Consider the following 22996-nt stretch of genomic DNA (forward strand, 5'->3'; position numbering starts at 1 on the left):
TGTTATTTTCAGGGTTACACTGCAGCAACGCTAAGCACCTGAACAAATTACCTCCAGATTAGTCAGGCACAGTAGTGTTGCCCTTGAGGGAACTTCAGTTGAATTCACCTGAGCAGAGGAAATTAAGCAATGGTCACCGCTCTTGATGCCCTCTGTGTGGCATCAACTGACAAATGTTTATTTCCCTCACTTGTGCAGCATAACCTCAGAAGATTCGCACTTGGCCACCTGCCTGAATACAAGAGACACAAATACCCCAGTCTGATGGCAGAGCATTACTGAAGGCAGACGGTTACTCAGGGCAGATAACCACAACGTCATGACACATGTGAGGGCTCTGCAAAGCACTGTATGTTGTATGATGAGCCTGCCTATCTGCAGGCCACTCCCAGAAGACATGGGTGCCCACAACAGCCATAGCACACCAGGAGCTTCTGCTCCATGCATCCCTGTGGTCCAAGGCACCAGACGGGCTACTGACCCTCACAAAGAGCTGTGCCCCAGTTGCGAGCTTCAATTAATGGTACAGACGGGATCTGCCAGCTCCTCTTGATGCAAGTGCATGCTCTAAAGCCAACAAGCCTTCAAGGCATTTTTACCACAGTGAAATTCGCTGAAGTGTTTTCAGCTCACATCCACCCAAACCAGAAATAGTATCTAGAAAAGCTTTAGTTGACTGATTCTACCACTTTCTCATAGCAAGCCCTTAGTTCACCAAGCACAGAAAAAAAAATGCAGTCAGATAGTCTCAGACTCATGTCGGGTATCTAAACCACTTCTTCTGTAGCATGAAGAGGCTTTGAAAAAGACTTCTCTTCTGCCTAACACTGTTCTCAAGTGTTTTTTATCAGCTTTAGGTCATTTTATTATGGTGCTATCCAGCTCTTCATATCAATAAAAAAAAAAAAAACAACAAAAAAACAGAACAAAACTTACAGATACATGAAATTTTTATTTTCAGTCTTTTGGTTTTGGTCTCAAGAAGTTCATTTAAGCTCCTTGACACTTCTCCTTATTCCTACCCCAGTATTTGATCAAGTTCTGAATTTACTTCTCCTAGCTAATTATTTAATTATTGCTTTGCCTGTTAATTGCCATTCTTCTCCATCAATGTATTTATTGCCATCAAGACACAGAATATGAACTTTCAGATTTGTGCTGTAACTATTAACTTTATAAACAATGTGGTTATAAGGCAAAGAAAGGTGAAATCAGTCACAACTGCATTTTTAGCTGAGGACTCCTACACTACTTTTCTCACAAACAGTTGTAAAACTAACAGACTGTTAAATGGTGTATGCTGCGTTTAAGCTGGGCTAGTACAGAGGTCTGCTTTCATATCATTTTAGAACTAAATTTCAAAGTCCATTATCATGATACACTCTCCTTTCTCAAACTCAGTCAGCTACACACAACCTCCTGTGCTTGAGTAAAAAATAGGGTTGTTTTTGTGACACGGTTTCCTGTGTACATTACAGCAGTACATACTCTGGTTTCAGTCCCTTGCGGGTTTCACAAGTCTCAAATACTGACTCCCCACCAGCTGGGCCCAAACACTCCGAAAATATTTTCAATACACCATGTTCTCTGATCACCGAAACTGAATACCTCGCTTGATACATAGAACCGGGTACTTCTTGTAAAGCAGGATCTTTAGACAAATATGGGGTTTATTTTTCCAAAGGTCTTAAATTTTAAAGCAAGTGATTAGAAAACAAGTATGCTGAAATAGGAAGAACAGGGTATTTTTTTTGGTAACAAAAACCAACTTACACAAAGCTTATTGTAATACATACGCAAACAATTGGAGTTTAGGGATGCCAGACGAGATGGACAGCAATGAACAAACTGCAGCTGATAGCGAGGGCCATGTCCCATGCTCTTCATCTTCTGATGTCACCTAGAACATGCTTGTAACAGTTGGATCTTTTTATAATAATCTAAACTTCCAGAACTCTCTCCTATCCAGTCTAATATCTGAAGCGTAAGAAATGTATAAACTGCCAGTCATCTGAGATTACGTTTGAACACTTTACAGGAATAAAGAAATAAAAATGTGCACAGTATTTTATACCCTGTCACTGACTTCACATTCAGTACTCCTCCTCATCTATTCCCCAGTTATCCTCCTGGTATTAACAACAAAGTTCACATTTCAAGTGCATTTAAACTACCCACCTGCATACTCAAAACCACTGGTACTGCTAGCAAATCTGCACAAAAGCATTCGGTCACAATCAGCATACTTTCTGCATCACTGACCAGCGTGGTGTTTTCCAGACCAGTACAACACAAATTCATAGGTTGGATTACAGAGATTTCTGTACAATTCAAAGTTTAATCGCATTTCTACTATTTTTCAACGCTACACATAACTTCTAATAAGTTTTCAAAAGCTTAAAGAAAAAATGGATTTGCAGATTACTTTTTCTTTAACATGAGGCTAATCTAATACACTGAAGTACTACAATAATTATTTTAATGGCTAACAAATTAAGCAGATGTGCCTGGAAATAACTGAATTCACATAAAGTAGCAGGTAAGACCTTGATATGAAATTCATGGAAACACAGAAGTATCATATAAACTGCTTCTAGAGTGACATCTTCAAACAAGAAACAATTGACAAATACGTTGTCAACTACTGGGGGAAAAAAAGGGCTGGCAGCTAAAAAAAAGTATCTTGATTCCCATTACACTGTTTATAGTAACAGATCTGTATAACCTATTTCATCAGAAAAGAGGCTAAAGCATTTTTTAATTTATCTACATTATTATTAACATTAAATATTACTCAGTGACACAAGAGAAGAAAACTGTAGGCAAACAGAAAAACCACTAGCTTCCCCTCAGTGTGTTATAACTATTCTGAAACTGCTGGAAACCCCAGAAAGACTGAGAAAAACTTTGCTACGCTCTTTCTGAATCTACTTGAGACTTCAGCAGGAGATATCTCTACAAATTAATCTCATGTCTTTTATACAACCGCTTTTATTAACTTAGAAGAAGTTGGGGGGGGGCGTGATACAAAATACTAAACCTGTTATCCCACCAATGCTCTCTCCAAGAAAGTCAGTTTGCATCTCAAAGTTAACATTAAAATAACACAGCTTCTTGATTTTGTTACATAAAAATTACAAAAATTTCAGGAACAGCACAGATACAAAAAGTCCTTGAGCATCATTCCATATTTCACTGTAATAATAGCCACAACTATACAAATAAAGGTAAAGGTTATGAACTGCTTTCTTCTAACTTGCCTTGCAAAGTTTTGGGCAGCTATGCAAACTTCAAGGCTCCTAATATAAGCTCAGCCTCGTCTGTCTTGCTCTACCCTCTATTTACGTTCTTCTTTTCTTCCCTGTATCCCATGCAAAAGGCTTCTACTTTTTAATCTCATAAAAAGCATAATTAAATTCCACATGCCACTGAAACCCTCCTGGCTGTTTACAAAATCATTCCAATCATGCCAAAAAGATAACATAGCTAAAAGTGCTAGCAATATCATAAATAAGACCAAGCCTAGACTACTTGAGAGACAGGTTTTATGTCTGGAATCCCAAACACTACAAGTTGGAGGCCCAATAGTAGCAAACTATTTTCCTTAATATAAATGCAACAATTAAAATATATCAAGAGCCTAAAGCTCTAAGTAGGTTGGCAAGGTATCCTCAGAAAGAGAATTTATTTTTTGAAGTAAAACAATTCTGCAGTTAGTAGTCCTGAAGACAGTATTACACACAGCAGGATTAGATAAAATCTTAATTCCAGTATTTATTCACTATAAAAGATGAAGACGAGCTGGAATTTTAAAAATAAATATTTACTCAACAATTTTTGTTTATTTTTGTTTCCCCATGTAAACAAGTATGAAATACAAAACTCTGGTGAAGCGCACCTGATAAAATGCAGAGTTAGTGTTCCCAATCGAGGAGGACGGATGTGGGATGAGCTGAAGGTGGGCAAAGGTTCCTCCACAGGACTTGAAAGCTACTTCCACACACGAAAGAAAATAGGCTAAGCGAATACACAAAACAAATACTCTTCTACCAAAAAGTGGAAGGATACCATAAATAAACACATATCTAGTTATGAATACTCTAAATTGGCTCAACAATCAGGGCTTAATTACAAGCTATTTAACTTACCCAGGTTTTTCCTGCCTGCACATACTCACTACTTGCAGCAGATGACTTAGAAAGTCACAGATACAGGCCAGTACCAGCTAGTGTTTCTTTACAACATTCTGAAACCACACTATCTAAATATCTACCACAATATCTAAATAAATATCTAAATAAATAAATAGAAAATTAAAAAAAAAAATAAAATCTGCAAAATGTTTTGGGAAAGATGGAAATTATCTCCTGCTTACATATTTTTTTCCCTAACACATGAAAGATTTTCTTTGCCTTCCTGAATTATTTATTACCTTATTACCTAAAATGCCTTTGGAGACAGCCAATGTTATGACCTTATCTCTGTGTGGTACATATGCTGGAGAGGATACAGGGCTTGAAAATGAGTTACTGCTAACGTCAGGTTTTTTGTTTCCTTCGCAAATTAGGTATTCAACCTCAAAGCTCAAGAGACAAAGATGCTTGAGGACAGCCACATGCGTTCTCAGTTTAGAGCTTACTGTCCCACTTCTCAGTACTTTACAGTTTAACATATTCTATCATTTTACATGTATTTGCTACACAGAGGAATAGTTAGGGGTTTCTCTTTAGTTCAGTTATTTAGGATAGCTAATCCTGAAGATACTTGAGCCCCAGTAACTTCTGCAGACAAAATACCAAACAAAAAAAAAAAGTATTGTTTATAAAAGGTACTTGATTAGAATAAAGTTAGATTATAAATACCAGGTGAAGACACTAAAAGAAAGTAAGCATGTAAAACCTTCAACTGTCAAGTACCAGCCACTTTTGTTCAAAACAGTTTGCTTCGCCCGCCGATTTCCTCAATTGCCCTCAAGACCAGCTCCTTAGCAAGAGCACAGCATGCAGACACGCTCCCATAAAGCTGCGATACTAAAGCAAAAACGAAACCATTTGTTGCTGAAGGATCAAATATGCCACACAATAAAAAATGTACTATTGATCCAGGTAATAAATACCACGTTCTTATGCCAAACATCATTCCCACCACTTCATTCTGAATTCTGGGGGCTCCAGACATGGACACAAAATGGGACAAACGCTCTGCTGCTGATGTAGAGAGCCCAGCCCATTGCTCACACACCTCCCTCCAGACGATGGAACAACTATCGCTCGTGGTCAGACACATATCCAAACAACTACCCTTAGCAACAACTGCAGCCAGCCCAATTTCCACAGAATAACACTGTTGTATACTGTGTTACTACTGCATTATTCCATACATTGGAAAACAATGCTGTTTTTTGATGTGTCTAGTTTTGTTGATCCTGTAATACAAGTTGAACTTCAAAACTAGATATTTAAAAATACCCAAACTATTTCTGGAAGAAAAATGGGATCTTGCATTAAGCCAGGCATATTTAACACAAAAATTTACCTATTAGGTGACAGGCTTTTAGTTAATGAGAAAGCATTGAAAGAAATGCAGATTTTGGTACTGATCTCCTCTGGACTTAATCCTCAACATACATCTTACTCACACTTCTCAGTGGGGGTAAGGTCAGTCTGTCTTCAAGTTAAAAAAGGGAATTCTGGCCTAAGCAAAGCACTACTCAAGAAGGAGAGTGTAAAAATGCCAAGTGAAACTTCTTGCTCGCCTGCTTAACTGACAAAATGCCATCTTAACTTCTACTTGACCACACAAAACACTTATTCTGGGTCTTATGATCTGAAGATGCTGGAAGCATAAGGGAAACAAAACCCCGTAACTAATTTCAAGCCATAGTCAGCCTTCTTTGATGATGAAGCCAGTCTCAAATAAAGAAGGATAGATTTTCTGCTACATCACAGTTGAAAAATTTTGCAAACATTTATATTACAGATCGAACAGACAACATGGTGGCTCATGGCTGTGTGCATATAGGCACAAAAAACTCCAAACTAATCCTAAAAAGTCCCTAAATTACTTTGACATTAAATCATCAGCTCCTGGAGCACCACATTCTTTGTATCAATACTCCAAACAACAGATAAGAGTACTAGAATTTGTTAAATTAAGATACATACCACTGGAATATGTCTTGATGCTTGTTCAATATATATTGTATACAAGGTATACTTTCCCTGTGAGAAAATTCTTCCTATATACTTAATTTTCAGTTAAATTTTGTTTTGTTTATCAGTTCAATTTGATCCACAAAAGCTAACTTAAACAAAACATATGAAATTTGTCAGTACGGGAAGATGAAAGTAGTTTGAATGATCTACCTAAAGATGGGAAAATATAAGAAATGGCAAGAAGCATGCCTACAAAGGATCAAAAAAAAAAAAAAAAAAAGGATTAAAGTACAGTCCAAATGCCTCATATTATATCTCAGTGATGTAAGAAGCTATAAAACAGATTCACCCAAACAGTAGTCAATGCTGCTACAAGGTAATAAATACAGTAAAAACTATGAAAAACATACTACCAACCATTTAGATTAAGGAGGTAATTTAAGTGGATATATCCAATGTTATGATCATGACAAATATTACTTGGCAATTTTTTTTTTCTTTTGACTGTTTATGTACAAGGAGTACTAAAAAAATTAAAGGGAAGTTCTAGGCCAAAACCTCTATTAAGAGGTAAACTCAAGAGCAAATACCTCCAACCTGGAAGAAAATTCATCATAAAGATGTAACTTTTCTCAAACCAGGTATTGTTTACACACCATACTTTGTTACTCAGTACTTTTGTTATTTGTGTAAAAATAATCTGTAGGGATGCATTACCTGCTCTAAAGTTTATTAGGCATTTTACCGTCCATCACTTGGAGGACTGGTCTTGACATACTGAAATAAGAAGTTGACCAAGGTTGAGATTTCACAACCATCTGATTATTTCCTCAGCCATTTGAAGCAGCAACTATTATTCTTTACCTAGCAGCAAGTATCTAAAGAAAACTCAAAATAGGCAAATCAAGCCACAAAGTACACTGAAATCTAGGTTTAGTCAGATTAGGCTAGTTACTATTTAACGGAAATGAGCAGCTTCCTGTTGTCAAGGCAAACAGCGAGCAACTTCCATTTCAAGCCTCAGTGTTCTGTGCTTCTGCAGAGATATGTGCCATAATTCTTATTTTGATAATATTCCATAGGAAATTTGCTTCCAGGTTAAATAAGTATGTAAATATAACAGAACACTTCAGTTCCTTCTTCCTGCATGTTCCAACTTTAACAAATTTTGTCTTACAAATAAAGCTATTGGACCTCTTTCCACTGCAAAACTCTTCCTCTCTGGATTTTTTTTTTCCCCTACCAACTCCCGTTTAGAGCCTTCAGAAACTTTTATGCAATTTAGTTGACAGACAGCAGATGATTCCTACCTCTTCTGGGATGAAACAGTGAGGAAGATCTAGATATCTTCTCCTAATATTTGAGTGCATTCAGTCTAATTTCAAATTATAATACCTCAGGCTTGCACTATCTCCAAAGTTTATTAAAATGCTCATTAATCACTGCATAGTAGAAATAATAATCAGAAACTTCCACCACAAAGAAATAGAGATTTCCATCAAAAGCCATTAAATGGAAGAGTTACAAGCAGTACACAGCATCATCGGCTTTCCCTGTGCTTTTAAACAGCATCCATCCATCCAACATGTCTTCTCCAGCAGGAAGAGCGTGGAGGATGAGGACCTGGTCTAGGCACAGTGCCTTTCCAGATACGGCACAGCCAGACCCCGTGCTGCCCCTGCAATACTCGCCTTGGGTCTGCCAACAGAGAATGGTAACTCTGGATCTGACAGCAAGGCCCACTGGTTCAGACCAGTGACCGTTTTCACATCAGACCTGTGGTCTGTGGCAACTGAAAGGCCAGTCTGCTGTGGCAAGGGCTGCAAGCGCTCGGCTCTGCTATCAGCGCTCTTGCAAAGCGAGCACAACCGACAGGTCCTCATTTGGCGCATGGGACAGCTCAGAGAAGTTTTGGCCAGGCAGTTTGTAACGCGAGTAGTTTCACAGGTCAGTTTTGTGAAATTATTTGCAAAGGACCGTAACCAAAACAAAGACATGTGCAGAGCAAAGACACGGTTTGGACCGCGCTTTGGTTTACCGGTGCGTATGTGCGGTCAGGTAAGATTGCGAACGCGCACCCCCAGAGACACACTGACCTGCAGCACGGAACGTCTGACCGCCCAGGTTTCTAAGCCAGAAAAGCCCACGCTGAACCGTGATCTCTCTCATTTAATTAGCAGTATGCAGACAAGATACAAACTGATTTTACTGGCAGAACTTTTGCGGGTAGTATTCCAAAACCAAACCCACGTATCTCATAAGAGTCTGCCTTTTACCAGCACCGTGCCGAATCCGGCTGTGTTACCGCACTTGTTGCCTCTGCGTTAAGAGCGACAGACCCGATCCCGCGAGCCCAAGCACACCCCGACGAGGGCGGCGGCTTACGCCGGGCGACAGCAGAAATTATTTCTGAAAAAAAAAAAATAAAAAGAAAACTGCCCGGGAAGAGCGACAGAGGGAAGGCATGCGGTCACATTTCCCCGAACAGAAACCCACGCACAGCTTTCACTCAAATACGTTTTTGCGTGACGAAACACCCAAAGGGAGCGCTTTGGGACGGCTCCCACCCCCCGAGCCCCTCTAAGCCGCCGGGGCAGGAGGCAGCAGCGATCTGGCCCCGGCCCAGGCCCCGCGGGACCTTCCCGAGTTCCGCCCCGGCCGCCGCACTTCGCCCCCCGCGCTGAAACCTGAGCGACTCCGGGAGTCGCTTCCGCGGGGCCCCTCACCTGCAGCCGCCCCCTCGGCGGGGAGGCTGCCAGGACACCCGCCGGGCTGCCAGGCCCCGGCCCGCCCCGCCGCGGCGGGGCTGCTGCCCTCGCTCCCTTTTCCGCCGGCGCGCAGGGGAAGGGGCTGCCCGGCGTAGGCGGGAACGGGACCCCGCGCCGCGGCGCGGCGGCACTTACTGTGTGGGCGCGGGGCGGCGGCGGCGGCGCCTCCTCCTCCTCCTCGGGGCTGGCGGCGGGAGCGGCGGGAGCGGCGCTGCCGAGGTGGCGAGGGCACGACAGAGGCAACCCCGGCTCCCCCGCGCCGCGGGGCGGAGCGCGGTCCCGCCGAGAGGGAGGGAGAGAGGGAGGGAAGCAATGGGGCGTCTCTGCTCTCCACGGCCCGGCGCTACCGCCCGTCCCGGAGCCGGAGCGGAGGGAAGGCGAAGGCCGGGCAGCCAGTCCCAGGGCCGGGCCCACCCGTCGCTGGTCCCGCTCAAACCTGACCTCGGCAAGCGGCTGGCGCGGCAGCCTGACCAGGCTGCCTGCCCCGGGCAGGCGGCGAGGAAAGCGCCGGGCGGGGACGAGGGCGGGGCTGAACGAGCCCGAGAGGGACACCGTCGCCTGGGCACATCTTTGCTTTGCTTCTTTCCCTGCTTTGCTGCCAGTTAGAGTTATTGCAAGGGCAAACCCCCAATAAAACTGTCCTTTCGTTCTACCGTTCAGGTATTTTTAATTTTGGCAGCAGCTTGCTGCCTACTCTGTACCCAAAGTCATCTTTGTATCTCTTCTAGAGGTGGGAGAAAGAGAGAGGGGCAGTTCCCCCAGACCTTGAAAGGCTTTCAAGTCTAAATGAAACAGACAAGGGGTTTAAAAAAGTTGAGTTGTGGAATAAAATGACACCATTATCATCTCGGCCTCGTTCCACTGAGGAATGTCTTAGATTGGATTACAAGAGACTGTTTTGCACTGAATTTAAAAAAGAAAAAAACACACAGAACCCCCCAAAACATCAAAAAGCGAATACAAGGAAAATAAGGCATGAAAAGCTAAGGTATGTATTTTTTTTAAAATTAACCCAAACCACCCAACAGGAAACAAGGAAGGCCAAAACCATGCAGATTTTAGATCTAAAAAGGGAGAGGAATAATAAACACTAAGAAACTTGGTAAATCAATATCTTTATTTTATAGAAAGTAGTTTGATCAGTGTGCTGAACCTGCCATTAGAGGTGGCTTTGCTATTTTTAGTAAAAATAAACATTTGAAAAAAATTTCCTGGAGAACATATAATCTCCAAGCTTATTTACTTGTAATTGTTGTTGCTTTTTTTCGTACCTATTGCAACTAATCTGACACTGGGTGCTCTTAAGAGAAAAGGAGTAGTACCTAATGTAAGATATCTCAACAATTTACTTCCTGTAACTGGTAGAGAGGTTCCTAAAACGCAGTAGACTATTTATAAGCTCACCTTGCGCCACAGCGGTGTGGTACAAAATCCCCATGTATTCCACTTTCCATCTTTCTCCATAAATATCCCCCAACATCAGCTGTCAGCTGAGAATTTTCTGGTTAAAAGTCACACAGCAAGCCAGTTTAAGTACCCAGATGGCCAGAGTTTTAACTCTCACAGGTTACTAAGGTAATAGTAAAGAACTTTGAGGTAATTGAATCAATCAGCAACACAAGAATGACACAATCCAACTGCATTATGTATTGCTACACAGACAAACACAAGTCACAACTGCTAGTCTATGATATTTAAAAGGGACATTATCAACTACAAGCTCAGTTGTTTTTTTCTGGTTGTGGAATTATTGTTGGTTAAGCACTGGTAAATGCAAATTTTAAGTTCAAGCGCAGAACCCTGTGTAGCCACTATTACCCTTCTGTCTGAGTAACTTGCATAGCAACAGGGAGAAGCAAGCATTAATTGCCAGAGGACAAAAGTCAGTGGAAGTCGTTAAGGGCAACAGCTGGAAGAGTTCAGTTCTCCCCCAACAACTAGATTTGAAGTTGAGAGTGTCCCTTTAAAAGTTTCAGATACAACAGAAGTTAACTCCTTTTGACTCCATCATTACAAGAAAGCTACCAATAATTTGATTTACAATAATTGTTAAACATCAATGAACATTATACAAGCAAACAACTGATTAGTAAATGAAGTAGCAGCAACATGGAATTCTAGAAGGTTGAGTTTCTGCGGGATTTATTGGGAAGATTATGAAGATGTGGCAAATACATTGTAATTTTACACAATTTGAGAGTAGTTTATGGTAACTATAAATACTACTGAAAATGCCTGCTCACAGTCAGTACTTTTCTGGTATAAGCATAAGTTTGCCAGGATTACTCATAGTGCAGCTCTACTCAGAAAAAAGACAACATTGTACGTCCTGGCAAATTACATGTAAGATCTGCTCAGTTCGCAGATAAGACAGCTTTTTTTTTTTTTCTGATTGCCAGTATAATAAACTGAGCTTGAAATATTAAAGCTAATGAGAAATAAATACTTAAGGACAAAACATCAAGGACATCATTATATAATGTTGCCATGATTTTTGCACATTTTCCTTTTCTGAATGTAACTTTGTTAGTTCAGTGGGTGCATAAAACTAATGCGTGTATATAAGCAGCTACAAAGCCAGGGTTTCAGTTGATTCTCAAGGAGTGTGCTACTGTTAACTCCATTGTCTTCCTTCTTTCCTAAGAATAAGGAATATTAGAAACTCAGCCACTGAGCAGATATGACATGTTTTGTAAGGTGGTGTCACTTTTAGTCAGTCACTTTTCTGGTCCATCACTGTACTTAAACTGTTTTGATATCAATTTTTATTTCAATCTGTAAGTGTTGTGGAAGAACAATTACAATTGAATCACTGAACAGCTGTAACAGTTTGAAACGTTGTCACATGTTTCTTCATGGCAAAATATTCACATTCTTTTTATTGCACAATTTGAAAATTCACGTTATGTGCATAAAAACCTTCATAGTGTTTGCACTGCAACTTGCAAAACATACATTTAAAATGACCTTAATACATTTTACAAAATCTTTTTAAACTATTTTATATTCTTAAGATAAAGGCATCCTGAGAATGTTACAAAGTTCATTTTACAAGCCCTTCATTTCTGCTATGCTTTATTTATCCCCATAGTTCCTAATTTGACAAGTTTATTTTACAGCTAATATCTTGGTGCTATATTTCACAAAATATCTTTTAGCAAAAAGTACACCATTGGCATTCAAGTAATCCAGCCTCACATCTAATTTACAAATTAAACCTTTGTCAAGCTCTCAAGTCAGGAAAAGTAAACCAAAATACTTACAGAAACAGTTTTAGCTGACTAAAAAAAGGTAAAGGCTTCGTGCATTAATAATTTGGTCAAACATTTAAGTTATGCAGTTTAATATTTTGGCAAAAAAAAATCCACCTATCCTTTTCAAATTTTTTTCTTTAATTTGACACCACATGTAAACATACATGTACAAAGTCTGACAGTATTAAAGTACTTTGCTGTTGAACTTTTTTTCCTCTTTTAAAGTACTTAGGAAAAGCAGACAAACAAGAGCATAAGTGCTAAGAATGAACTGAGTATCTTTGGGCTAAATAAAAGTCTTACTGGAAAAAATGTAAAAATAAATTAGGTTGTGTTTTTTTTTTTTCCTCTACAGACATGTAAATAAATAGTCTTCGAAGAAATTCTAGTGCCATATCCTAAAGCAGTATCTTCCTGTATCTTTTTGATCAAGACTAAAGCTTCATATATAATCTTGACTATTTTACTAGGAAGATATCCATTAATATTTACATATTTTTGTAAAGGGAGTGTTGAGGGTTAAAAATATATTTCTTCTTAAAAGGTGAGCCTGCCATCCTGATGGCAGCAGTTCAAGCTATAGAACAGAAGACAAGTTACAGAACATCCTTCAGTTTCTTATACCCTAGATCAGAGGGCGGAGATCAGACAAGTTAGAGAGGTAAACAGCCTGGATTGCAGGAATGGAGACAGACAGTGGCTCATTATATGAATGCTTGCATGGCCAGGAGTATCTACTCATACAGGCTTTGTGTCTCCTCTACACATAGTTATAAATTTTTATTGTCAGCTGACTAAAGTTGAGAAGAGAGACAGTTATGGTTGCCACAGTGAAAGAGTAGCATTATCTAAGGTTTCCATCTGGATGGAACCTGCTTTTAGAAGGCAGCCAGGTGCTGAATATAAGCAGAGGCCACGCCCAGATGGTACACTCCAGGTGAGTGTAACTACCTCAAAAGGAAGAGTAAATCACTTCAGCAACATCTTAGTAATAATAAGTATATAATTTGGAGTCATGTATAGCTTTTATTTTAGGCAAAAATCAAAATCTAAAGGACTTTTTTTTATCCTTAAGGCATCAGTGCATCAGGGACTAAAAGCGCCAGGTAATAAATATGGCGAGGGGTGGGAAAGCATCTCTGTGGCACAAGCTATCATTGTGTATCTGCTTTGTTGGCTAATTCCAGGAAACACATCTTCAGGGATGGCAGAACGGGAATGTTATACACTGTTTTCAAAAAAATATTAGATCATAAATTTCACATCATTTTTTAACATATCATTTAAAGGGCTGAATCTATCCGGTAAGATTCTCATCTTTACTGTTCCATCAGCACCACACGAGAATATGTGATTTGCTGGTCCTGTCTCAATTTGCATGACGCCCGTCCCAATGTTTCTGAAGAGAGACTGTCGAGCATGCTCATTGATGAAAGTGTGAAGAAGATTAAACGTAGACAGGCTCCATACCTGAAAAAGCATCAAAACACCAATCTCTTGTAAGGATAATTACCATGATCTTAAAATCCACCAGTATTGAGTCGTGGAGAAATTGGACTATATTTTGCATTCATTTTTTTGACACTAACAGTAAAAAAAAAAAAAAAAGAGATATGTAGCAATCTCTAATGACACAGTTAGAGAATATTAATATTTGTTTTCTATAATAAGAAATATATATGGGGACTAAGATAAGACTAAAAGGAGCACTGCAAGGTAAGACTAACATTTCATAATTAAATTACTAAATGTGAAAGTTGAAGTTGAGAACAAATGCAGAACGTACGACATATCTGATTATTCCACACCTATGAAATATTCATTTTGAAATAACACATCATCACCATCTTCATCTCTGCTCCCTCCCCCTCATTAATACCTTTATGTTGCCTTCAGCAGATCCTGTGACAAAATACTCTTCTGTAGGATCAACAGCAATCGCTTTGACTGGAGAATCATGACTCTGGAGTAACTGTTGCTGCTGTCTTTGGCGGAGATCAATTATACACGTAAAGCCTTTTCTGCCTCCAGATATTAACAGCTGATGCTTTGGAGCATATGTTAGCACAGTTGCTCCACTATCATGACAGATAAAAGCTGAAAGCCAAAGCAAAGAAATTTAAATAAATACACAGCACTAACTTCAATTTCACAGTACTGACTTTAGTTTTCCATCAGCCTCTAATGGTTCAAGACAGTAGCAACAGTGACTTTGATGCTGTAATCCAAATGACCACAACTAGTCCATTTATTGCAGGACTGTCTATATGTAAGCCCAAGGTTCACATCAAACATCCTGAAGTTGCAGTATTCTCAAATTAATTAGTTACAATCTGTATGAAAAAAAAAATTCTATTGTTTTTCCTACCTCTGTGTAATCACAAACTATTAAGCCTTGACCAGAAACAGGTTATTTTTAAACTCTCTAATGCTTGTTATTTTAAGGCATATGTTTCCCGTAAGAAATGTCCTGCTAAATTACTTGCCCAAATGTAATAATATATATAATAATATCTTTTAAGTTTCCAGTGGTTACTTTACTTTTAATTTGCTGCTTATCACATTTGTTTGGATATGTCTACTGCCCTAAATGAGTGGAGGAAGTGAATGAAGATTACAATGACCAGAACAAAGCTCAGAATGTCTGAGACTAGACACTATGAATCCTAACACGTGGCATGTAGTACATTGTACTTGTCATTCAAAGTGTTCTCTAAATTTACATTTAGAAATTCCATGCATGTCTCATATACACTTAAGCATTTACCATACTTCTTACAAGGAGTTCACAACTCTCAGCCTAATTCTGTATTTCAGACACGGAAATTTATTTATTTTCCACTGCAACAAAGTATTAGTAATAAAGTTAATGAAACCCTGCTAAATATTTATTTCATCTCAAAAAGCATACTTACAGGAATAACTCTGCTAAAGCATTTTTATAATACTGTATGTGGATATCTATACATGCAAACACATACAGAAAGCATTTGAAACATTCCACAGTATTTGGCATGATATATAGAATAGAAGTGCCATAAAACTGGACAATCTTTGGAAGCAAAAATACACTACTTTGCAAATGCAGAGGTTAAGTTAATCTTTTAGTTCAACTCGTAATATTACTATATAAGATCTTATTTGTACATCTGCTTGTTCAATATATTAATTAAAAAAATCACTGAATATTTTATAGAAAATTTGCTGCGTTTATTTATATACATACCTTCAGAGAACTATTTTATAATCGTGGCTATCCTGAGGACAGGATTTTCACAGAGGCTATGAAATACTTAACAGTTCATAAAAAGCATGTCCTCTCATATTCTCCAAACAGATAATGTATCTGCAAGTGTCCAATGTTATCTTTATAGTACCATTATTTGGTCTAACACTTAATTGATAAATTTTGAGTGGGGCCTCTCTGATTAGTAGGGACACAGGCACAGCAACCTTGAATTGAAGGGTGTGGATGCATATCCTGCAAATAGGTATCTCATAACTGTGCTAAAAATTGTAGCTTTAATAGTGTTATAGTTATTGTCTTCTCAACATGCTAGTCACGTACAAGCAGGAGTTGCTCAGAATCTTTTAAAAAGGAACAGAAATTATAGATGTCTGCCTGTCAGTGGTTACACTTGTGGTGTGAAGATACAAGATATGGAAAGGAAGGTGCTCATGTCCATGAAACCAATCATTTACATATAGCACTAAATAATTTCTGAAGAATCTCTTTTTATATTCCTGCTGGTGCACTCACACAGGACAGTGGAAGATGTTTTACTGCTAATATTAAAATTACTTCCCACAATAACTTTTCCATAAAGACAGTAACACACATTTTTTACTGTGATTAAATATTTTGCTGGTTGTATTTTACTTACCATGCACCAAGCTATTTGTAGGTGAAACCAAAGTATCCCAAAGACAAATATTTCTGTAGAAAAAAAAATACAGTTTTAATTCAGTGACAAATGTTCTAAAATATTTTGAACACTTGAAAAGTCATCTGAACCTTTAAAAGACTGTTTCAGGCATAAAAGCACTGAAAACAGACTTTCAGTGATTACTTTTGAGCAGACCCCAAATTACTTTCATACTTAAACTGCAAAAACATACCCTCTCACAATCATTCTATGACTAGTTATTCTCATAAAGGATTCATATTGAGATTACAATCTTTTGTAGATTAAACAATCACCTGAATCTTAGCAGTTTTCACTATTTCTTGGTCAAAACTTACTTAAGAAAGTAAGTGTGTGTGTTGGCTTTGTTTAGGGGGGGAGGGAGGAGGCCACAGTGGCAGCTTCTGTAAGAAGCTGCTAGAAGTTTCCCCTTTGTCCAGTGGACTTGACTGGGTGTAGGGCAGATCTGCTGCTGGCTGGGGCCAAGCCAATTGGTGATGGAAAGTCCTGTGATAACACCTCTGTGATAACGTATTTAAGAAGGGGAAAAGTTTAAAAAAAAAAAAAAAAAAAGATTGGAGAAATAGAAGTGGGGGCAGAGAGGGGGGAGGTGCGAGCCTTGTGGGCCTCCAGCCCCCACCCTCTGGCCTCCCGCCGGGCAGCCGACTGGGCCCCACTAGGCCCAGCCCGGCCGAGAGAAGAGAACCAAACCTGAGAGGCGTCTGCCTGAGCTGGTTGTGAAGAATTTCTTGTGAGAGGAACGGCTGCAGACGCCAAGGTCAGTTCAGAAGGAGGGGAGCAGTGATGCTGCTCCTGGCAGAGATTCCCCTGCAGCCCGTGGTGCAGCCCATGGTGAGGCCGGCTGTGCCCCTGCAGCCCATGGAGGCCCACGGAGGAGCAGAGATCCACCTGCAGCCCGGGGAGGACCCCACGCCGGGGCAGGCGGATGCCTGAAGGAGGCTGTGGCCTGTGGAGGGCCTGTGCTGGGGCAGCCATTCCTTGAGGGACTGCACCCTGTGGAAACTCGCACTGGAGCAGTTGATGAAGGACTGTAGCCCGTGGGAGGGACCCCAGGCTGCAGCAGGGGAGGAATGTGAGGAGTTCTTGCCCCGAGGAAGAAGGAGCAGCATAAAGCAATGTGTCATGAACTGACCACAACCCCCATTCCCTCTTTCCCCCTGTACCACTTCAGGAGGGGAAGCAGGTAGAGATAATTGAACATAAAGTTAAGCCTGAGAAGAGGGAGGAGTGGGGGGAAGTTGTTTTTGTTCTCTTCTTCATTATCTTGCTTTGATTTAATTAATAATAAGTAAGTGGTTTTCCTCAAGTCAAGTCTGCTTTGCCTGTAATGGTAACTTTAAGGATTTCTCCCTGTCCTTATCCCAAACCTTGAGCATTTTTGTTCTATTATCTCTCTCCCATTCCCTCAGAGAATGGAGAGAGTAAGAGAGAGATTGAGTAGCTTGGACCCGAGCAGGGTTAAACTACAACAGTGTGAAATGAAGAGCTATGCACAAATCCCTACACATACCAAAATAATTTAAGACACGTTCATATGAATAGAATTGAACAGAACAGTTCATTTGGAAGGGACCTACAACGATCATCTAGTCTAACTGCTGATCAACTTCAAGGCTGATCAAAAGTTAAAGCATGTTGTTAAGGGCATTGTCCAAATGCCTACTGAAGACTGACAGGGCATTGCCCACCTCTCCAGGAAGCCTGTTCCAGAGTGTGACCACCCTCTCAGTAAAGAAATATTTCCTAATGTCAAGCCTGCACCTCCCTTGGCACAGTTTTGAACCATTCCCACACATCCTGTCACTGGACACCAGGGAGAAGTGATCAGCACCTCCCTCTCCACTTCCTCTCCTCATATAGAACATGAGCAGAGGATCTGTGCTTCCCTATGGAATCTCCTTTAATAAGCACATGGAATTTAGCTGCAAACATTGCTCTTTCATCCTTTGTGGGAGAGGGAGAGTAGAAGTAAGAAGAGAAAACATAGCACCACTTATTTTTTATACATTATCACAGCAGTTCTTACCTGTTGTCAGAAGACAATCCTGCTGTGGCTATCAAAGATGATGAACTGATGAAAACAAAGTCATTGGCTGTTTTGTTATGACACTGCCACGTCTGAAAAATTGCAGTTTAGAAATTATTTATTAAAGAAGAAATGAATTTTGAGTAAGCATGAAATCTTAAACTTCCTTGAGAAGGTAAGCTGTTTCAAAAACAATTTTAAAAGTACAGGATATGAAGGTATGTGTATGCCTTCTGATACTCTTAATTCTTCATGGAAGTGTACTTTCCAGTCCTGCATTATTGACAGCTAATTAACAATTGACAATTATTGACAAGTCTCAAAGAACACTAAAGTTATTTCAGATCTAACACTGCATTTTCTACTCTCCAACTTAGTAAGCATGGTTAGGATTTAAGAACTTGTCTGTCATACAGATCACAGGATGGCAACAATATATTCTTACATCTTGATTAATGCTGGTTATCAGTACAATCCCTGCACTCTTCTAACTATTCTAAAGGGCGAAGGAAATAAGAGAGCACAACACAAGTTTATGGAAGCAAATTTGGTTTTCAGCTTACCAAGTATGGTTTAGGTGAAGTTCCAGTGAGTGGGCAACATTTCCAATTTGTTTGATATAAACTTATATATCCATCAGCATCAACAATTCCAAACTGAAAAAAGATATATTACTTGTAAATACTTATATATGTATTACAGAAACATTATCCACAATTCAGGGAAACTACTTTAGATTTGAAGAATGTGAGGTTTCTCCAAATTTACAATTATATTTTGGGCTGTGCAGGTGTGGGAGGAGGCAAGAGGCTAAGTACAGAAGCATTCCGTCAGTTACCTTATTTCCTTGGTAATTGAATCTCATTCGAGTTACCCTTGAGTTGCCACCAGACCGAAAACATGTGATTTGCTGTGCATGACCCCATTCAAACATTCTTACACTACCGTCTTGAGCACCTGTCAGGTCTGCAACAGAAAATGTTTAGGTGACTTTTCACAGGTGGTGTAGAAGTTGACCAGAAAGGTTGCTTCCAAAATTTTAAGAAATCCCACATCAGCTCACAACATCCTCAAAATAACTAGTGCCACAATATGTGCCACAGTACCTGTCATACTGTAGGAACAGTGGATGCCACTGAAACTTAAACTCATGCTGTTCAAACTTGTACTTACTGTACTTACTCATTACTTTAGAACTACATTTAGATGGTACTCAAATATAAGGCTATTTACTTGAAGATAATAATGTATCTTCTTCCTACTACCTTTCTTCCAAGTCACAAATAAAACAGAAATACAGTACTTTCTGCTACCAAAAAAAAAAAAAAAAAAAAAAAACTGATTCTAAAGGCTATTCTAGGTCTCCCAGTATTTTTTTTTAAATTAAAAATAGACCTATTTTACTGAAACCATAAGCCCTAAGCAACTTCTAAAACATATAATAGATTGCTGTAGTAGTACAAAATAGCAGCATAGTATGAAACACAGCCAATAAGTAAATATGTAATATTTAGATGACCTTTTTTAACAAAACGGAACTTACAATATGGTAATGTTGGATGAGAAGCCATTCTTCTGACATTATTAATAGCCTTCTTGAGCATCTGTTCAATACAGAAAATAACAGAAAATAATTAAACAATATTACTGAACAAAAAGTTACTGAACTAGAATAATTAGTGACTGCAGAGCGTTGTTTCCTATCAAAATTCCTACTGAAAGCAAGTACTCGGTTTAGAAATCCGGATAGAAGTCAGTTTCTTTCAAGACTAGTGTAGATGTTAATACTTCTGCAGCTTTATACATCTAGGTAAATAATAACTTTTTGCTTGAGAGATTTATGGATCCAAATATAAATACTCCTTAGACTGCAGTCTTACCTCTTTTCTTGCCAATTCCTTTCTGATTCCATTAAATTTATTGGAATATTCCTGAATATTGTAAGATAAGCAAGAGAGAGGCAGAAGCATGTAAAGAAAGAGGTAAACAAACTTTAACAGAAGTAAAAAGTAGGAAGGAATATATTTATTTTCAAGTCTAGTTGATTTATTGTCATTCATTGAAAAATGATTATTTGTGGCCATCCAGAATAAGCAGTATACCTAGCAACTGGTAAATAAAAAACTCTTCAAAAGTGTTTATAATTTTGCAAATACAGATCCAATAGATTTTCAGTAGCACTTTTGTTTCTAAACTACAAACTTTGCTTTGAGCAAGATACAATACCAAGGATGCTGTTTTTTAGTTGATTAATTGCTAAATTGGAAGAGTTCAATATATGAGGAGGACTGGAGACATTAGACAATTAAGATAAAAACCCCATCTAATTAAATCATAAGACCACCCCACAACAGGAAAGAAAGAGAAGAGATTTTTCATCAAGGAACTGGATCTATATTTTCCTTGCATGTTTCTTCCCTTCTTTTCTTTCTATTAATGTACATCAAGTTTTCATTCTTTCATTTCCTATTAGTTCTCCTCAAAAGCGTTTGGCTACTTTGAGGACTGTCTTTACTCAGAAAATTACTGGATTCAGTTTGCTCATGCATGTATTATTTACCTGAACATCTGAGAGAGAAGAGGGTGTAAGTTTATATTTCTGCCAAGTATTAACTTTAAATGATAGCACAAACAAAAGTTTGTTGCTGGAGCACTCACTTTCAGCATAGCAGCTTACCACTTACTACAGATCAGTAGCAAGCTGGCACCGAACTACCTTCATGGAATCATTTAGGTTGGAAAAGATGTTTAAGACCATTGAGTCCAACCGTAACTTTCAACTGACATAATTTTGCACAGTATTTTGCCACGGCTTTGTCACTGAAACAGCAGATAGTGAATCAAGTATTTTAAGTATGCTATTCTCCCCTGGCCTCCAGTCATATCAGGGTGTCAACTAGAAGGGGGTATGAATTACAAATTTTTACTTGCTTCGCATATGATTATGATCCAAAGAGCTGAAAAGCAATGTTCTCCAAATTTTAAGTTTGCAAACAAAAAGGAGGAAAAACACTTAGAAGGGAAATAATTTATTTTCTTTCTAAAATTTCCCATGGTTTGGGTTAGTGGAGTAATTGCAACCCTCTTGATTATGTTTTGGAAGCAGATTTAGATCTTTCAATTCTTAAAGCTTTATTATTTGTGAAAGATAAAGCCTCATGCCTCTCAGTTACCCAAGTTTATTTCAAAACACTTGCCTGAAGATAAAAAATGAGATCTTCAAATACATTATTTTCCTTTTTTTATGTAAGTACTTTAAATGACAAGGAAAAAAGCCCAATGGTTTGGTAAAACATTGGTGAATAAAACAATGTGTATATTATATGATTTATGACAAGAGAACAGAGGATGATATTCTTCACACACTGGTATATGCACTAATTCGTAAATAATTGCAATACTTTGTTCTGTATGTTTAAGTGAAAGAACAAGTATTCATGCTTATTCTATTTCTTTATCAAAATAAAGAGCTGTGTTGAGTTTTACAGCTACTAACTTTTACCCAGAAGTCAATGGAAATAGTCTTCCTTCATTCAACAGATGAGCATGCATCATGATCTCCTAACCCCTACTGGATTATGCTTTGTAAAAATGCAAGCTTACAGAAACGTGCCTTTGAAAGACTATGCTAACATAAGTCTCTGGTGCAGCATTCTCTGATTTAGAAGCCAAATATCATTATCAAATGCAAATACTTCCATTATGAATGTAACTGACATTTGATACTGCTAGCCCTCAGTTTGCCCTTAACAACAGCTGATGGATAGAACACAGATTGCTTTGTTGGGGAGTTGGGTGCTTTGGTTCTAATGTACAATAAGACTGAAGAATTAAAAAAAGTTTCAAATCTGACCCACCAGTTATTAAACTGGTGAATACTGGCATCAGTCCTACTGGCTTGGAAGACAAGCTGTTGAAGATTACCTGAGTTCCAAAGCTGACAGTAAGTACTATTTGCTTCAGTGCTCTCTTAGAAACACCTCCTGTTAAGAACTGTGTAAACACACTGTACTGAAGGATCTGGTGGTGAGTCTCCTTACTTACCCTGTATGAATGGTGTAACAGGAAAAAGCACAGAACAGTAATAGAAAAAACCTTAGAGCTAATGTAACACTGTTAACTGCCTGAGTATCATTAGTGCAATAGTTTTCCTTGCTGATGGAACTAAATCAAAGACAACAGGACTGAAAAGCCAGTAATGGTAAAGAACAGTGGACTATATCTACTAAATCATTTGCAAATTATGGAAAAGCAAAGATGGGAACAAGCATCAAAAGCAGTGTCTGAAGGAACAAAGTAGTAGCAACAGAAAGATTTTGGTGAAGCTGGTTTTCCTCCAGATTTGAGCCCTTCCACAGCAACACTATTTCCTCCCAAGAATCCCACCATCTTCCTTCATTTACTTTGTCCTTCATTCAGTACCTTTGTCTCCTCTCCCTAGTGGGCAGGTGTCTGTGTGCTGTGGTTGGTTGTCCACTCTGCCACAAACAGTATGCCAGACAAAATTTAGATCCAAAGTTTAACAGCAAACGCATTCAATACAAGCATAGCCATGTATCTTTAGGTAGAAAACTTTTACTACGTATAAAATAGAAAGTAATGTAAGAGTAGCGTACAGTGGTAGATTATGTAATTACTTTGTGGAGAAATACAAACATACATGTGTGTATATATATAAATATGGAAGTGAGAGGAGAAAGTGGCAAAGGCATTCAAAGAACACTTGCAGAAGAGACTTGATCATGATAATAGAGCTGCAAAACTGCTAACTAGGATCACTAGTTCCTAAATCGAAGGGAGAGGCATAGGTACTGGCACAACACCCGTTTTCATGTGTGGCTAACATTATCACTCTTATAATGTATGT

The 22996-nt window shown here is 38.9% G+C and overlaps 2 protein-coding genes across 7 annotated transcripts in view; both read right to left on the minus strand.

Annotated features, from left to right (window-relative positions):
• TNFAIP8 (TNF alpha induced protein 8) overlaps positions 1–9384 on the minus strand; it is a 59198-nt gene extending 49814 nt beyond the window's left edge. The window contains exons 1-2 of one of the 3 annotated variants that reach the window (XM_086769844.1): positions 9059–9300; positions 8495–8564 (exon numbers count right to left, since the gene is read on the minus strand). Coding sequence is in view for 1 of the 3 variants with exons in the window: in XM_086769842.1 (XP_086625968.1) it covers position 9059 (1 nt within the window). In the remaining 2 variants the exon portion in view is untranslated. Of the gene's footprint in view, positions 1–8494; positions 8565–9058; positions 9301–9364 lie in introns of those variants that run through there. The other 2 variants (XM_086769845.1, XM_086769842.1) reach the window with 2 other exon arrangements.
• A 1317-nt stretch (positions 9385–10701) lies between these two features.
• The window catches only part of DMXL1 (Dmx like 1), an 86955-nt gene continuing 74660 nt past the window's right edge, over positions 10702–22996 (minus strand). For all 4 annotated transcript variants that reach the window (XM_086769836.1, XM_086769835.1, XM_086769834.1 and 1 more), the window contains 7 exons: positions 19673–19733; positions 18968–19095; positions 18693–18785; positions 18130–18221; positions 16062–16114; positions 14057–14274; positions 10702–13647 (listed from right to left, as the gene is read on the minus strand). In XM_086769836.1, coding sequence (XP_086625962.1) covers positions 13423–13647; positions 14057–14274; positions 16062–16114; positions 18130–18221; positions 18693–18785; positions 18968–19095; positions 19673–19733 — 870 coding nt within the window. In that variant the 3' untranslated portion in view covers positions 10702–13422. The remainder of the gene's footprint in view (positions 13648–14056; positions 14275–16061; positions 16115–18129; positions 18222–18692; positions 18786–18967; positions 19096–19672; positions 19734–22996) is intronic.

The sequence above is a fragment of the Chlamydotis macqueenii genome, chromosome Z (assembly GCF_036417535.1).
Source record: "Chlamydotis macqueenii isolate bChlMac1 chromosome Z, bChlMac1.mat, whole genome shotgun sequence".
Taxonomy (NCBI): Eukaryota; Metazoa; Chordata; class Aves; order Otidiformes; family Otididae; genus Chlamydotis; species Chlamydotis macqueenii.